This window comes from Amborella trichopoda, chromosome 9, assembly GCF_054954075.1.
Source record: "Amborella trichopoda isolate Santa Cruz 75 chromosome 9, AtrichopodaSantaCruz75HAP2 v2.0, whole genome shotgun sequence".
Lineage (NCBI taxonomy): Eukaryota > Viridiplantae > Streptophyta > Magnoliopsida > Amborellales > Amborellaceae > Amborella > Amborella trichopoda.
The window spans coordinates 22,269,936-22,289,157 of NC_142344.1; the positions used below are offsets into that span (position 1 = coordinate 22,269,936).

Consider the following 19,222-nt stretch of genomic DNA (forward strand, 5'->3'; position numbering starts at 1 on the left):
TTATCAGATTTCATGACTCACCCCAAAACATCCAATTTGACATCTATTGAGTGGAAATGATTATGACCTCTATGATACATGGTCTCTTTGTAGACAATCCCATAAACATAACCAGTCGCAATTCCTTTACAACAGTTACTGTGTTACATCAAACGAATGATTTAATGTACAATAATGAACTCACTAATTAGAGCTCCTGATAAGATCAGAGCTAAGCTTCCGCACAGCTAACCTAATGAAAAAAGTGTCAAACTGGCTAGATGCCCTAATAAGAAGAACTCTCAATGTTTCTGATTCAGTTCTCGTGGATAAGATACAGTAATCAGCAGTGGATGGACTGCCTTGATGCATCATTCAGTAATCCAGATGCAGAATATGGTTATGAATTGAAATCCTCCTCCAACTTGTTTAACAGTATCTCCCCTGAATCAGCTATATCAACTTTTTTCCGAGGCTTTCCATCATATGTCCCTGCCCCTCCCTCTATTGCAAAGACAGTGTCCATACCTTGAATTACCTTCCCAAAAGCAACATGCTCCCCATCCAGCCTTTAAACAAAAGAATCCACATGGCATCAAGTGGCAGAATAAGGGAGAGAAAGGAGCCACACTACATTGTATAATGGAAGATGCTTACCAGCTAGTCTTAACAGTGGTTATGAAGAATTGGGATCCATTAGAATCAGGGCCGTTATTCACCATGGACACGATACCTGAAAGCAAGAACAAGAATGAATACATTATGGGAAATCAAAGGGTTTATTATTCTGGAGAAGCCATTAAGTGCTTAATATTCTCAAATGAGAAAAATGTTTCAGTTGTAAACAAACTGTTGTGATCTACTATGAAGCCAAGAAAAATAGAGACTTCCATATGGAATTGACGATTTGCAATCTCTTTGGCTGGAGTTCTCAGTCCAGCAAGAACGTGAAGTTAACTCAATCCAACTCATAAACAAAAAACTGATCAGTGTTAATCCAATGATGGTTGCACATCTAAGGCCTTGAAGAAAGCATTAAGGGCATAAAGAAAACACTACGGCCATTTGAGTTTTTGGGATGTGCCAATATTCCGCAATGGAAAGAAGAGCCTTGAAGAGGATGAAATCTAATTTTAGCCAATGCCATGCAGCAGATATTTCAACAATCATCAACAAAATGCTTTCAATGAGACATGTAACCCAACGAGCTTATTAGTGCTTCATAGCTGGACTTAAACCCAGCTGTAAGTCATTTTAGATGCTTGACATTTCTGTCAGACCTTGAACTATAACTCATTTGAGCTCCTTGCATGTGTACATGGCTCCTCGCACTTAGTTTTCCACGCAAGAGCTCATTCTTACACCAATCTGTCATCCCCTCCTTTTCTTTCTCTTCCTCTCTTCTGACGTGCATGTTGGTGTGTATGTGTACAACTTAATGTATAGCTTTCCCTTATTAACACATTTTTTCCCCTTATTGACACGTTATTATTTAAAAAAACAAAATAATCCTTTTCAAGATTCACATACTTGAAATGCCTTGATTGTTTACTATCGAAACTAATATGATGAGAAATATGTATATATAATTTGTACCACCTCCACGTTTTTATGCAAATTATATGAAAAATGATTTGAAGAGTTTCAAGATTCCACTTTTTGCCAAAAGAAAAACATAAGCCCTAAGCATGTAATGATCACGCCTGTATATTGCAGCTAGTGATCAGCATCTGGTTCATCTAAAAAGACAATAATAAAGCCACATGTAATGGACACACTAGACACCATGATCACAGCTTGGGCTCCATGTAGTGAACACTCAAGACACCAAACACTCGCATATTAGGTTGTTTTGAACAACTATAAAATTCCCACTTTAAATTCAGGACCTAGTCCCGGAAGAAAAAGCTCACCAATGACAGTATGATTCATAGGATAACAGGAGTCCCATTTGGTACCCCAGATTTGGCGGCCATTTAAATAAAATTTAACACAAGTTTACAAAATATTTTGGAGGAACAACTGGCCCATTTGAGTAAAGAATTTACAATCATGTAAAAAATAATCATTACAATCTGCAGTGAATCATGATAAGATTTTATGAGCAGCATCTTTACTAAAATTCTAAGGATGCATTCTATGCTAGGTCAAAACTGCTCCACAGAGAAATAAAAGAGAGATAACATAACAAAATATTGGAGGGAGCACCTGCACTGGAATGTTTAATCTTGAAATTTTCATCAGGAAAAGTTCCTCCATAAATGGATTCGCTCCCCCTTCCATCTCCATGAAGGATGTCACCACCTTGCATCATAAAGCCAGGGATGATACGGTGAAAGGGTGTACCTTTGTAGTGTAATTTCTTCCCATTGATGCCTATCCCTTTCTCATCTGTAATGAAGACAATGCAGAGGACAATGATAAGGTGTTCTGCAGAACTCCTCACTATACGAGAGCACTTCTAAACACTAGACTAAGGACATAAAGGATAGAATTTAGATACTCAGCCAGAGTGGTGAATTCCATCAAAAAGGAAGAAAGCCACAGAAAGTTTCAAAAGCCCATATAAACTTAACAAATGCAGGAGAATTATCACTGAAAGAACCAACTAGATCCAACTTGGAGTACCTGTACATAGAGCTCTGAAATTTTCTGCAAAAATGACAGATACATGTCTATTTCAGGGAACAATGAAGTACCATATTGAAAAAAAAACAGGGAATAGAATGCAAATGTTAAATTGAAACAATAAAAATTAAAAGGCATGCAGAAAATCTATAAGCAAAAAATCAACTGAAATAATGAAACCATATGGATCAATTAACCCAGATAAGAAAATGACAATTATGTCTAATATTTAGCCTGTAAAATGCCAACAGATGTGTATGATAATAAATTATCTACAAAGAGAACAAAATACGTGAGTGCTCAATATAAGACTAAACAGACAAACAAACAAACAAACAAATGCAAGCATGCACACACGCACAAACAAACATACACATGCATGCGAGCGTGCACCACACACACACACACACACACACACACGCATGCAAGTACACACAATGAACGATGCATTCATCCAACATGTCATTTTCACATGTCTCAGTAAGATCTCTCTCTCTCTCTCTCTCTCTCTCTCTCTCTCTCTCTCTCTCTCTCTCTCTCTCACAGTTGTGAAAACTTCCAACAATAAGCGTAGCAGATCCACAACCACCTATCACTAGAAAAATCCACTAAAAACTAGGCCATCTCATCAACTTGCTACACCTGTAGCCCTCCCCTTGAACCCGAAATACTGTAACTTCATGTCTCAGTTCTCCTTTGCCTTCTTATGTTAAAAGTGACACCTCCCACTGTTATACCCCTTAAATTCACTCCATTTTGTGCCCTCCATTTCCTTCACTTAAGTCTATTCCTACATAATAATACAATCCATAACCCTCATAACCCATTTCTCAGGATTTTCCTCCCAACTTCATCTAGTTTCACTATAAGCCCTGCCAGCAACTTCTAGCAATCTTTGATATCGTCAATAACACATAAAATACTTAAGAAAGTCCCAAAAATCCAGGCCACCATATCGACCCATCCATAATTGCTTCCACACTTAGAATGTTCCATCAAATAAGTGGAAAGACGTATTTTGGCACCTTTGGAGTTCAACACCTCACCTATTGTCAGTTGTTGCCCCCCTTTCCCGACAGTTAATGTTTCTCTAACAACTACCTCTCTAACCCTACACACCAGCATCTCTATGGAACTAGTTTAAAAATATATGAAAACAAGGTAATTTCCTCCATGAAGCAGATTTTCCCCACTTTAGATTCCATTTCTCATTAATCAACCTCCTTCTTCAAGAACTAAAATATGGGCATCTCAGGAAAATGTTAAATTTACTTATCCTGACAACGTCTTCCGCCTGGAACACAAACAAGAGGAAAACAACAGAAAACAAGAGAGAGGAGACTAAGAGGCACCCTAGGATTTGGTATGAACAGAACTGAGCAGTAGAGGCATGCCCAAGACAATGGACACTTATATTAAATAAGTGGTATTACATTTGGTGAAAAGCTTTATGAAAATGCCCTTGCAAAATACATATTTCCAAATACAAGAATTTACATAAAACAAAAACAATATACATAAAACAAGTCTTCTAACTCTCCCTCTCAACATGTACAACTTGCTTCCTAGGTAATCATGCCTTTCCCTTGATCAACGTTTTGTAAGTATATCTGCAATTTGATTTTTTGTACCAATAAAGTTTGTTTCAACCTCTTCTGCCTCAACCTTTTCTGGGATAAATAGTAATCATTCTCAATGTGTTTCATGCTATTGGGTTTGTAGCAATTGCTAAAGCACTTCTATTGTCGCAGTAGATGGACAATCTGCCAACTTTACAACCCAACCAAGATATGAGACTACGAAACCATGCAATCTCTGACACTGTTCCAGCAAAAGCCCTATATTCTGCTTCAGTGCTTGATCTGGCAAGGGCTTTCTATTTTCTACTCTTCTACGATATTAAATTATCTCCCAAAAAACACAATAATCAGAAACTAATTTTCTAGAATCAGGATCTCCTGCCCAATCTACATCTAACTATCCAACTATAGACCCCAAGTCCACACTCACTTGTTTATTTTTCTTATACAACAAACCACTGCCATTGGAATCTTTCATATACATCATAATCCTTTTCAATGCCTCCATGTGTACAATGGTTGGTGCAGGCATGTACTGACATATTTGACTAACAGCTTATGAAATATATGGTCGAGTAGGAGTCAAATATTGTAATGCCCCTGCCAATTTTCTAGCTCTAACAGTGGGGCTCCTTGATCGGCACATAATCTTCTATTTAAAGCTACTGGAGTGCAACTAAGGTTTACAACTCAACATATTGGCCTTTCCCAGCACAGTTTTTACATGAAAAGCAAATCTCACTACAAAAATTATCCACTGCAATTCGTAGGAAACCTCAATTCTCCTAGACCCTTCATTTGAAACCTCACATTAAGGAACTCCTTTACCTCATTTATCATCCCCATATTGCTTCCTGTAACAATAATGTCATCCACATAACAAACTAATAACAGTGCCTTTCTCAACTTTCTAAAGGAATAGAGAGCTATCACTGGCTGATCGAATAAAACTCTCCCCTTTAATGCATCATAAAAACTGTGGAACCAGGTAATGGATGCCTGCTTCAACCCCTATATATATCCTTTAACTTACAAACATATTCAACTGGGTTTGTTTTCATTGAACCCAAGTGGTTGCTCCATATATACCATTCCATATATACTTCTTCCTTTAATTCTCCATGCAAGAAAGCATTTTTAAAATCCGATTGATAAAGAAACCGTGCATGAAGGCAAGAGATAAAACAACTTTTACGGAAATAATTTTAACAACTAGACTAAAGGTTTCCTCATAGTCTAAGCCATGCCGTTGGTTAAATCCTCTTCCCACAAGTCTTGCCTTAAACCTAACCATGCTCCATCAGGTTCATATTTCACTTCGTGTACCCATTTACAACTCACCACATTCTTGTCTCTCGGTTTCTCGGTCTTCGTACAATGCACCAAGCACGGTTAAGATGCATGGCTCGTATCTCTTTTGCCATGGCTCTAATCCACCTCTCATCTCTTCTAGCTTTCAAAGAAATTTCTGGGTTCTTTTATCGTTGTCATTTCACACTAAACACCTGAAAATTATGTGGGAAACTTCCATAGCTAACCCATCTATCAATATGATGTTTCACTCTTGTTCACTTCTCAAACTGACTTCATCTTGTTATTCATCCTCGTGTAGTTCTCTATCTTGAGGTTGTTGGAAATCTTGTAAAGTTGACTGCAAATTATGAGATTCCGGTCCAATCTTTGACCTTCTTTGATATACAATGTCTTTGTTGACTTGTTTAATTTGCATTTCTTCATTGGTATCAAAGAAGTGTCGAAAATGTTCTCCTGAGTCATATGATGCCCCTGCATGGATATTTTCTTCAATCTAGCCGCCACCTTGATTTGTTTCAGGTATGTTTCCATCTGCCCTATTTATGTCAGTGTCATCTCCAATATGTTCCGCATTGTTTCTCTTCTTATTATGTCGTTTTTTCACAAGTGTTTAGAATTTTCCAACTATCATAGGTTGGCGATGAACAGTGCCATCTTAAATTTATTCCCTTTAAAACATGCATCACTTGTGAACATTTCCTTTGGAGGTTACCATAAGCGCCTTTCATCAAAAACAAAATGCCTGGAAATTAATATTCTTCAATTTAGGATTGCAACATCTATATCCTCTATACTCATCAGCATAGCCAACAAATATACACACTTCAGTCTTAGGGGAGAGAGCTTATTTCTTTGGTTGTTATCTATGTGCACATATGCATAGCATCCAAAGGACTTCATCAAAGAATAATCTGGATGTTTACTAAGTACTATATGGACGCTGATCCCATTAAGAGCACTTGATGACAGCCTATTAATAGGGCATACAGCTGTGTGAAAAGCCTCGGTACATAAGTACTTGGGCACACCACTAGAAAACATAAGAGACAATGCTACTTCATTAATATCCAGATTCTTTCTCTCACCAACTCTGTTTTGGGCTGGAGTGTGGGGACAAGACACCTTTTGTTCTATCCCATGATCCTTTAGGCAGTTTTTTGAAAGCATGGGATAATTACTCACTCCCTCCATCACTACAAAAAAATAAGATTCATTTTCAAGTAATGTTTTTCAACAAATGACTTGGAACTTCATGAACACCCCAAATACATCAAAGGGAAAAATCACCCATGCATAACTTGAATAATCATCAATGAATGTAACATACTAATAAGAACGAGAATAAAAACAAACAGGTGGAGGACCCCACACATTAGAATGAATGACCTCAAATGGCGAAGAAGCTCTTTAATTAAATAAAGAAAAGCGAAGTTTAGAACTTTTGCCTAACTGACATCCATAACAAAGGAATCGACTAAGATCTGTGACATTTGAGGCTCATTACAAAGTTTATTAAATGACTCATTATTGCAATGACCCAGATGATGCCATAAATCAGTGTCTTGACTAACATTTACTCAAGACCAGCATCGGATACTTTTTCATAAGGCAATATATCACATTTAACTGTCCACGACGAGTTCCCCTAGGGAACATGATTCCCGATTGTTCTTCCTTCAAGGAAACAAATTCGGAAGTAAATAGACAGTTAATCCCATGATCACGCACAAGTTAGGAAAGATTGTGAACAAGCAAAACATGATTCAAGTGAATAAGACCAAAAGAAGACTCAACTGTGATATTACGCACATGTGTGATGTTGACGGAGGACCCATCGGCAATTATAATAGAACCACTAGCAGTAAAAGGATCGAGGGAAGAAAACAAACCAGGATCTCGAGATACATGGTTGGCAGCCCCACTATCCACAGTCCATGCTCCATCAGTAGGAGAAGTAATGGCAAGAGATTCCACAGAATTATTTAATGTTGCAGCTGTACTCTCAGTATGGGCCAAGGTAATGATTTGATTTCCGCTATTAAATTCATTGTCATTCTTGTATCTGTCGAAATAGTTGCCGGCTTAATGTCCTCCTCTTCCACATATTTGACAGATGACTCTATTTCAATTTCCATTAGAGTAGATTAGAGACCCCAAGCAGTACCATAGAAGTTTCTGCCACCAAGCCCTTTTGTTTACCACGTAGACCCCCACGACCTCCATTAGTTCCCTGAAAATTATTAGAATTTGGTGTAGTATTGTTCTTGTTAGTAACAAGGATATTATGGTTCTCATTACTGGGAGACAATTTATGTGCCTATCTCCGAAAGAAGAATGCCTCATACTGTAGCAACCGGGCTCGAAGGTTGGAAAAAGAAGGGGAATGATTCCTTGCTATTACCTTGTTATAAAATTCAGACATTGATGCATCCCATTCTCAGATTTTTAATTGCATGACACAAGCCTCCGATTCCTAACAATAAGGCTCACCAAGGGCCGTCCAAACACCTACGTTGTAGGTAGATTAACCACTTGAGCCCAAATTTCTTCAAGAAAGGTTGAATTAATCCAGCCAATAAGATTTTGATCTTTAGTGAGCCATTCCTTATAGGTTGAATTGACCATTGTAGTGATCTCTTTCTTTTCATCTGAATTTGTGCTTTCTTGAATGGTGTATTCTGGTGGTGGGCCCAGTGGATCCATCCAAATGGCCATAGGGACGTTGGCATCTGATGAAAGGAACAACAGTCCCTTTCCAGACAATAAATTAGCATATTCAACTTTGACAAATATATTGAGGATTTAGGAATGAGCAGGAATTAGAACGCGATGATTGTGCCATGCTGAGGAAAATGGGCACAAATTATAATCGCACCAGATGTGGAGAAGGGAGAATAAGGGGAGGTCTTGGAGAGCAAGAAACAGAGTAGACTGATTTCTATAAAGCAAAAAAACTAGTTTGCAAAAAAAAAAAAACTCAGTTTAGATAGAGAAGGGATATCTAAACAATATAATTGAAGACTTTGAGCAAAACTCTAAGATCGAAAAGAAAGCATCCACGAAAACACAGAGATGAATGAACTTACAGTTTCTTCATATTAATGGAACCCTAACTAAGAGAATAACTTAGAAAGGGATCAAGAGAGATAAAACTAGTGCAGCTGGATTTTTTTATTCACCAAGCCTGCCCTGATACCATGCTAAATTACTGATACTGACAAGGTCTTGCACTTAGAATACAAACAAGAGGAAAACAAGAGAGAGAAGACTAGGAGGCACACTAGGCTTTAGCATGAACAAAACTGCGCAGTAGAGGCATGCCGAGGACAAGGAATACTTTTATTAATTAAGTTGTGTTACATTAGGTAACAGCTTTATGAAAATGCCCTTGTACAAATACGTACTTCCAAATACAAGAATATACATAAAACAAATCTTCTAACAGAAAATCTTGACAATAAAAGAGTGATGGACCCTTATTTTCAGTACTAAGTCAACACATGTCAATACTTAGCCAATTCTTCAGTCTTTTTCGTGTATTTGGTTGCTTTTGCATTCACAACCCCACCTATCAATTAACATTCTCACCATCCTCCCAACTCCACCCCATCTTTCCACAAACCCAAAATACCAGCTCCAAGTTTACCACAGGTACAACAATATTCCCACACTTTTAATTACATCTCTTTTATCATTATCTTTTAATTACATTGTCCATATCCATCATTCCAATCCCCTGTGAGAATCTTTTGCTGTACCCATTTGTTGCTCGCCTCCAACTCTTCCACCGATGTTCCCAATGAGGTTTTTTTTTTTGAGAAAATTTTTTTTTTTTTTTTTTGAGAAAATGTTTCCAACGAGTTTTATAGAGCAAGAAATCCATGAATCCATTAATTTACATTTATGGCAGAGGGTGTAAAGAAAAAGGTCATGTATACCCACATTTCACAACAGACAATCGTTTAGTTCAAGCAGGGAGTGGACAGTAAAGAAACTGCATTCTAGTTTCTAGTAAATTGAACCACATTGCCAGATTCCTTTAGAAAAGGGGAACAAAACATATAAAGGGTGTTTATTACACTCAATTGAGCATCCACAATCAATTTGTGTCAAGAAGATTAGGAGTTCCAATAGATTTCAGAAAATAATAAATTGACAAGAACTACAAATATTGTTTCTTATTGCAAACTAAGAGATTGATACATCAAGTTCCATGAACTCAATATTCACCATATGTTCAAGCACTAAAAGATATGTGAATAGCTATCTTGCAAATACTATGATAATATTACATAAAACAATATGCAAATTCAAGAAGCCCAGGAAAAGGGATAGTCAGTTCTCGTTTAAAATTTGATATTGAGATCACAACAATAAATAATAACAGGAGATATGGACCAAACATACCAACAGTTTTTGGGACCACCTGACCATACAAGCCAATAACAATTCTACCTGTACAGGATCCAAATGCAAGTTTGTGAGTCAAAATACATACAAGAAAGGTACAATTCTAATCCATGAAGAGGCAACACAAACTTGTTTCCCAATTGAAACAGTTATAAGTTACCGGAAGATTAAAAAACAATGCATAAATAAGTAAATATTCTAAATCTTCCACGATTAAATTATTCTATTCAGGTGTGATAAGTCATATATGTCACAAAAAATGGTAATGCATTTGTTCATAGTAAGACGCATAAAATCTTTGTATGTGGGTGTGCATGTGTGTGTGCATGCGTGCATGTGTGTGTGTGTGTGTGTGTGTGTGTGTGTGTGTGTGTGTGTGTGTGTGTGTGTGTGTGTGTGTGAGAGAGAGAGAGAGAGAGAGAGAGAACGATAGAGAGCAAACCACAAGACTGAGGAGAATAAGCTTTAGGTTTCCATTCATCTCACCATGCCCTAACAGGCAAGCTTTAAAACAGACATAATATAAATAGACCATGACTAACATGCCCACGGTTTACATACAATTATATTGATATCCTTGAGTAATGAAATGAATTACAAATACATATACTATGACTGCATCTAATACTCCCCATCGAACAAATGCAATAAGGTCAACAAGCACCAACCAAAAACCAATCTTGTACACAAGTCATGGCTTTGGCAAATACATCAGCTAACTAAAGCTTGAATACAATCATGAATGGAGATCAGGCCTCAATGAAGTTTCTCCTATTGCCCACCAAAAAATAATCACATGCACAAGTCATGGCCTTGGTGAACAAATCTGCGAAATGAAAATCAGATGAATGAAATATAAAGGAGATCTAACCCAGGTATACTAATGCGATACCAGATTAGAGGAAATCCATATGGTGTCAATATCATTTCCATGTAGAAGTGTGTGGATTAGAGTGTGGAGGTAATCAGTATGCCTGAGAAAGTGACCTACGTAATAAAAGCATCACACTGCAAGTGGATGATCAATTTATATTCCAACTCCATGTTGGATATGGATACAAAATCTTGCAGTCCAATGAAAATAAGTTTCCCATGAAAAACTAAAAAAAGCTGGTATTTCATATCGAGACATCCAATGAAACTAACATTACAAGATTGAACAACCTCTATGGAGGCAGAAGCAGGGGACAAAAAAGCTTCATCGGAAGTTCCCACTAATATGGTACATAACACAGGAACTGCCCAAATGAAGACCAAGAGGTATGAACGATATTTGGGAGCAATGTCTGAACTAAATTGCCAAGAGGCCATAAAGTGGAGGATCTTCCCTAGATGCCCCATCATCTTTGGAGTACAGGACTTTCATGTCACTTTGCAAAAGTAGAAACCATGACATGATTTGGTGAGGTCTAGACGAACAAAACTCATCATATGATCCAAGAGGTCATCGAAATAAAGCAAAAGAAGTACTGTCCCTGTTTTTGTAGGAAATGACCTTACTTGAGCAGTATCTGTTATATAGGTTACACATCTATTTCCATTGACATTATGGGGACACACACCTCAATTTGGATGATTCCATGATGTCACATGGCCAGAGTGTGAATGCCAGATGTGGGTCCCAATGGAGTATCAAGCTCCATAGAAGACCACTCTCTCCAAGCCTTGGCTCGGATGACAGGGTCATGTGGCAGTCCTGAGAGATCAAAAGAAAGAAAAAAAAAAAGGGAAAAAGAAAAAGAGGAAAGAATAATCATAACTTGTCTGTATCACATTTACCCAAAACGGGAGTGACAAGAGATCCAGGATTGGGAGTTGGGAGTGGGAGTGTGGACCGAGGTAGGCTCGAAGTTCCATAGTAGAGGGAACGAGGTCTGTACATGGTCATGTAAAGGGACCGAAATCCCTAGCTTTTAGGGAGCGGGATCCATATTTGCACAAGAGCATTTTCTTATCTACATAGGAGCGTGTTTCTTAATAAATGGGATTGCGTTCCGTTGTGCATAGGATCAAGATTCCTGTAGTTCGCTTTCCCCTGTATTATAATTTGGGAGCTAATTCCAAAGAACAATATGTTTAACTTTATCCAAATTCACAAACCCAAGTACCAATGTAAACAAAAATCATATGATTGAAATTCTCTTTGAATTTTTCTTGTCATAAGAGTAATGATTTCATACAAGTAGTGATACTCAAAATCCAATATAGCCTACCAGAGTCCTCGGACACGAAAGAATCTTTGTGTCCTTGACCTCGGCTCTCTCTCTCTCGCACGAAAGAAGCTTTGTGCCTTTGACCATGTCTCCCTCTCTCTCTGTCTCTCTCTAATACAGTCATTGGGGGGTTTCATGGACTCCCGTTCTCCTCAAATTCCTTAGGAAACATTGTGATCATCTCCTTCTCGCACGCAATGACAAGAATAAATTCTCTCAGCTCCCCTTATGTACTTTCATTAGGATAATAATGTACCATTAACAAGATGTATAACACACATCTATTTCATCTTAACCTTGGAGTTGACAAAAGCTTCGTCACACACCCTGATAAAAAAAAATACTTAAGCAAGATTCATTGTAAAAATTAATTTCACACCTATCTAGTATGCCTATGTTCACACACGTCCTCATTTTTGGAACCAACTGGTTGGATTGGACAGGGACCACTTGAATATCAATTCATGATTACATTTAAGAAAGTTGTGATACAGTGTTTCCAAAAAACCATAATAGCTAAGCTCTGCTTTGTAAAACAAGAAAAAAAGGAAGATATTGCCGTATACAATTCTCAATAGTTCTCCTCCGTCGACGATTTCTAGAGGCTCAATGATACACAAAAGGGGTCTCACATTTTCCAAGCATATATGTCATTCCATCACCCGTAAGGCAACCCCACGAGTGACTTGAATTGGTTGACAAACATCAAATGATAGAAATTCTGCCGGAGGTGGACATGACCCAATTAACTATCTCCAGTGAAGTGATCGGTATTGATCGCCTCCTCATTCCTCAATAGAACCACAATGCGACTAACTTTTGTATCTCCTTCCAACTTCTTCCTTCTCTCTCCTTGCCCACACTTGTTGCCTTTCTTGAAATTAGACACAAGTCACAAATCACAAGGTCAAAATGCAGAAAATCATGGTATTCAAAAAGTTTTTCGGTATTAAAAAATTGGAGATCCACACACTCCATTGTAATTGAACCAAAACATGTGCCAGTCAAACTCGCTCCCAAGTAGAGGATACTCCAACTTGGTCGAATCGTGGTTCCGCTTGATCATGGAACCACGATTTTTGGCATAGGGATCTGGATACCATTTGCATGGAATCAACTTTCCTAATTTCCTGAAACAAGATCCCAAATATCATGGAATCACCCGGAATCGACATCCCGTGTCTCGGATTGCAGAGTCGAGCTTCTAGAGTGGAAGCAAATCCTTCGAGTCCCAATGGAGAATGGACCACTAATATCCATTTGGAGGATGTCCTAATTTTTCATGAATCCAAGGGAAAGAGATGGTGAACAATGCTTTAAGTAACTAATGCAAATTTCTCTTAATATTCAATCACATATTGTGGATAAATATTGAAGGAATCGTAGCTTTTTAACACTGAAAATTGCCACCAAACTTCAATTACAGTTTAAAAACAGACACCCAATATGTGTAATTGTCCTGTGGGGCTTGCCTCTCTCATTGCATCGTTTCCCTCCAGTAATGAGATACAGATGCCTACTTATAAGATGAGGAGATGTACAAATAAACGAAAGAGATACATGAAGTACGGGTCAATATTTCAGAGGAATGGAAGGACAGCCAGCTTTACATACCTTAGATGAACTGGAAGGATCAACAGGATCTGTGACTGGGTTAGAATGAGGAGAGACCTCAGGTTAAAGGTGCGACCCTCCAACAATTTCAAAAGGATTGAGAATAGAAAAGCTCACAATGGCAAAGACATGAGGAGGTAGGAACATTTAAAATATATTTCCATACTGGAACAGGAGAAGATTGATGAAAAAGTAAAGAGAGGCTTGGAATGTAATAATGCGTGAGTTCAGATATTTGTACATTTCAAGAGATATAGGATTAAAGTAGGAGCCACCACTAAAATAGGAGTCATTGCATTAAAAAAGAAACTGCCACCTTCCCAATGAAACAGGAGTAACTAAACCTTTTCACCCCAAAAACTGAACTTGCTTAAAATATAGAAACGTGAGATGCTTCACCAGTGAGGACAATAATGTCCATAAACAAATAACAGGACAACTATAAAAGGAACATAAGAAATGACACTACCCTAGGAGTGTGCATGCATGCACACACACACACACACGTGTATGAATCCAGAGAGGAATTCCAAATGCCACATTCGAAAGTCCAATAACATGGCAGGAAGTCTCAAATATTAAAGAAAACAGTTCCAAAGTAGGAACTGTTAAGACCGTAGTCGAAAAATGATAAAATTGCCCATATGTATCTACTATGAATACCATCATGATGCTTCAAGATGTAGAAGCGAAATTTCTTAGTTTCCTGAAAATGTTCAGCAAACCAACCAAATAAACAAAAGCCATTCCGGTCTACTAGTTCGAAGTTGAGAATGAAATCAAAGTAACAGTTAAAAATAAATAAATCATGACAAGGAAATAAATAGTGGAAAGTTCACTTACCAGCATGCTGACCATCAATATTCACATCCAAGTACACTCTATGAGTGATTTCATGGATATCTTCCTTTTGTATTTCCTCCTAAAGTAAATATAATAGTGTCATAAGAAACTATACACCTATTGAATAAATGAAAGATGACGCTTATCAGAAGTACAACAAAGACCATACCAAATATGTATGAAAATCCTGTGGTATTTCAAAGCATGTGATCAGAGGGATCAAAGAACAAATTCATAAAATATAGATTATCATTTGTCAGGTGCTGCATGATAAGGCTCATGCATAAATATGAGGAAAGATGTGTGTCCAAAACAGCTGAAACACAAGTTGTACAGCTTAGTATTCACATTAATGAAAGACAGTAAATTATAAAATAAAAAATAAAAAAAAAGACAGAGAGGAAAGCTCAAAAACAAGCATTAAATTCAGTGTGGACTTTTTTGGTTAGTTCAGTGGTAGGATTTGCTTCAGCATGTACTTCATAAATGCATTTCTAATCTTTACTTTGCAGAGCCTTGGACAATCACATGAACCCTGGCATTAGCATTGATCAACTCATTCATATCAAAATATGCATGATTATTTAATGTATCATAACCTAAGGTCCAAATGTAACAATCCAACCACTAGATAGACCAAAAATTTCTACAAAACCAAAAAACAAAGAAGACATAAAATCACTTGAAAACCTAATAAGAGCTAATTTGGGAATCTTACCAGGAAAAACGAAAAAGAGTTATGGCACAAGAGTTTTCTTTTAAGAAGAAACCCATAGTTGAACCCTTGAGAAGGGTTCTCAGCAAAGTGGGTTTTCCCTCAAGTGCGCAATCAAAGCACGCTTGAGTTATAAATCACAGTTTTCTCTGAACTAAGGCAAGAGCTGGCTAGATTTGGCCAAATCTGGGAGTCTTTTCTCTGGTATGGTTATTTTGGAGAAAAATCAATAAAGAAGATTATTGGGGTTCTTTATACAAATCTGAATTTTAAAAAGTTGAACATATTTGATTTTTGGAAGCGATTACATTGCTAAAGGCAAAATCCACCTTAAACCTCTGTTCACCAAAATCAGTCCCAACTGATTCTAGTCACATGAAGGAACTTCAGTGTTGAAATAATCAATAGGTCAGACCTATCAACAGGAGAGTTAATTTTGCAATAATTTTTGTCAAATCAATTTAGAGAGTATGGATTTTGGAAAACAGTGACTTGGAAAACGGATTGCTCTCAAATAGCTCCCAATGAATTCCACAGATGTCGGACTACAGTCATAAGGAATGTCCAGATAGCATAACATGGAAAGGGCTTACCCATTTGTTTTTCTAGATAGGTAGAAACACTCACCAAGGTCCAAGTAATATTGAAAATGAACAGTATCCATTTTTTTTCCACCAAAGTGGAGATGATTGTGCAGACTTGTGAACGACTAGGAGAAGCAACAAATATTTGAAGCTACTCTTTTTATGAGTTTGAATCTTCAATATCAAACAGAAAAATTCCTTTGACAGGTTTAGAAGAGCTCCAATATACATTACTTGAAGGCATTACAAAGGTTTCAGAAGCTGTGCATTGTATAAATGAAGAGCAATGGGCTCTCCAGTGATTGTATAGGCAGCAGCAGCGTGTCAGTAGTTTTTGAGACTAGAATCAGTTAAAACTCACAGGAATCCATGGCCAGAATTCCAATATAGGAAAGATTAACCATTACTTGAAGACATTACAGAGGTTTCTGAAACTGTGTATTGTATGAATGAAGAGCAATGGGCTCTCCAGTGATTGTATAGGCAGAAGCAGCGTGTCAGTAGTTTTTGAGACTAGCATCAGTTAAAACTTACAGGAATCCATGGCCAGAATTCATTAGTTGACCATTGGAACATAAAAGAATCCCTCACAAAAATAAATTCCATCCATTTGGACCAAGGAAAATGCAGTTACAAGGAATTTTCCCTTTATCCAAGCATATAGTATAGAAAGCAAAATTTGAGATCAGATCCCTCGTTAATACACTAACTCTATGCAATTATGCATAAGTCCCATTTATGGGAAACAACAACAGTCTAGCCACTCAAGTTAAGATAGATGAAAGCATATTCAATGAGAAAAAGAATGTGTGTGTGGACCATCTCTAGTATCATCCTTGAGTAGGGTTGATTGCATATAGGCGAGGATGAAGAATGTGAAATAGGATCCAAGTCAAGAAAGGAAAGCTATGAGTACCCAGCTAACCAGATGCAGTTATACTTGTGTCATATAAATAGGAATCATAAATAAGGCTAATCCAATATACAAAAATGAAGATATACTAACAAAAAAGAGTGAGATGCTTGCAAGTAAGACTTTACTCAAGTAGGGATTGAGCAACCTCTAGCCAATTGAGAACACCTAAGTTCGACATTGCTAAATGGAGTAATTTCTTCTGACCAAAAAGGAAAAAAATGATTTCCTCCACATCGTATCTCAATCAATAGCTAAAATGGCCATCAGAGATGGATACTCTCCTGACTTAGACATGTCACATTCTAAATGCATGACCAAATAAATGAACAAGAAACCAGATGACCAAAAACACAACCAATATACTTGTCCATCCCTAGGTGCACACCCCGGACAGAGGGCGCTGAGTTATTGACCCAATTGGAAAGATGTTAAGAACTAAAGTAAACAGGTTAGAGGAAAACTCTTTAGTTTGGGAAGTGAATCCCATTTGAAATGAGCCAATTGAGAATTATGAAGAGCTTCTACATGGGCAGATCCATTAGTCAATATCTTTGGCTACATGGGTATAGGTAGTAATAACACAACGAAAGAAGTTATTCAAAAACACAGTGAAGGATGCATTGGGTACATTGCCAGTAGCAATTCAAGAAGGGGTACAAATTGTGTGGGAGACATTTATTGCCAAAGTCTTCCACTACACTCCACATCAGAAAAGGTGTGTCTAAAGGCAAGTGCAAAACCTGTCTAGCAGACTCATTTCAGATCATATAATCAAATTCAAAGCCAAAAGTACATGGTGAAGATTTCTATAATAAATTCCCTCATTTTTAACTCAAACCAGCTCGACAGGACGTGAGAACAGAACTTAAAATCCGTTAGTTCTATGTGGGTTCCCCCCAAATAAATTCATTTCTCATTCCACACCGCAGCTCATAGACTGGCCTTACATAAATATCCACTTTGACAACCCCTCAAATTAGGAATGATCACTGACAATCAAGAACATTAACACCAATGGATCAAATCCAATCCTTCAAAAAAATATAGAAATAAAAAAAAAAAAAAAAGACCCTGGTTGGTTCATTGAAAGCAAGTATAATTTGAAAAAAAATACATCAAACATACAGAACAGAACTACTTGATAGCCTTATTTTGACAGAAACTGAGAAACCCACCTCAGAATTCAATCAAAATAGAAGGAAGATAACCAACAGAAAATGAAAGCAATCACCCACTAAGAATTTGAAGAAAAATCAGGTGAACCCATCCTCTCATTTTGCAAGAAAAGAGGACCAGAAAGGAAAGGAAAAAGAGAAAGCATCAAGCGAGGTTGGGGGCAAGAAAGGGGGCACCTTGTGAGAGATGGTGAACCCAATAACGACAATGGCGAGAACCAGCAAAGCCACCAGGCTCTTCTTCCTCATCTCTCTGCGCTTCTTCTCCTCATCGATTTCTTCTTTTTAATGCAATGGCATGGTACTTGCGAATTGGGAGTTGTCCGAAACAGCACAGTTGTTGTTGAGGAGCATTAATAAATCAAGGGTGCGGTTTGTATAGAGCCTAGTATCGAGAGAAGTGTGGTTTGAAAAATGAAAATCCTTGTGATAGCCTTAAAATATATTTTCACCATTATTTATAAAGTTTAAAGCTTCAAAAATAGTATCGATCTATATCTATAAAAACTTAAAAATCTTGAAAATTGATTGTCCAGAAATATATTATAAAATATTTTATTTTCAAAACTTGAAATCTATTTTTTTTTCATGTCTATGCATTTGATGTCGAGATGATCAATTTGAGGATATTTGGGCATGAAAACAACATTTTTGAGTGAAATTTTTTATGTAGGCTCAAATTTGATTGTTTAGAGCCTCGGCACTATATAAACTTTCCCCATAAATTAATAGTAGAGGCATTTTCATTAGTGGAAAAATGTTTCTGATCGGGTTGTAGCCTGTATTAAAAAAAACAAAAAAAAAAGGTAAAGCCTCGTATCAAAACTCAACGAAAATTATAATTAATCAACTCGGCCTTGACAGTTATGGTTATGGAAAAAAAAATATTTCAAGCCCTAAAAATAGTGAATATGTAATATATTATCTAAACCATTCATTTCATCCTAAAAAGAAGTGTCTACATATTCGTAAGATCTGTAACATTTTTTGAACTTCAAATTTCATGGTGTATTGAAAATCAATTTTAGAGCATCATGGAGATTTTCAATGCCCAGAGTGCTTTCAAGGACGAAGATTCAAGGTGAAGCATTATTTTGTATTTATAAAGCCTGGGCCTTATATAAACTGCATCCTAGTTTTTTTTCTTACATTCATGTTTGACACTTTAAAAATTGATATTTCTTATTCACTCAAAAAAAAATGGACACTTATTCGTCTGAATATTTCTTATTGAAATATCGCTCTAAAAAA

The 19,222-nt window shown here is 37.1% G+C and overlaps 1 protein-coding gene across 1 annotated transcript; it reads right to left on the reverse strand.

Moving 5' to 3' along the window:
* Positions 1-121: 121 nt before the first annotated feature.
* LOC18436458 (Cyclophilin-like peptidyl-prolyl cis-trans isomerase family protein) lies at positions 122-18,407 on the reverse strand. The gene is made up of 7 exons (XM_006846478.4): positions 18,149-18,407; positions 14,582-14,660; positions 9,909-9,956; positions 2,608-2,631; positions 2,188-2,370; positions 637-712; positions 122-548 (listed from the first exon to the last, which is right to left on the reverse strand). The coding sequence occupies exons 1-7, from the start codon at positions 18,218-18,220 to the stop codon at positions 380-382; spliced, it is 651 nt and encodes a 216-aa protein (XP_006846541.1). The 5' UTR covers positions 18,221-18,407; the 3' UTR covers positions 122-379.
* Positions 18,408-19,222: the final 815 nt, after the last annotated feature.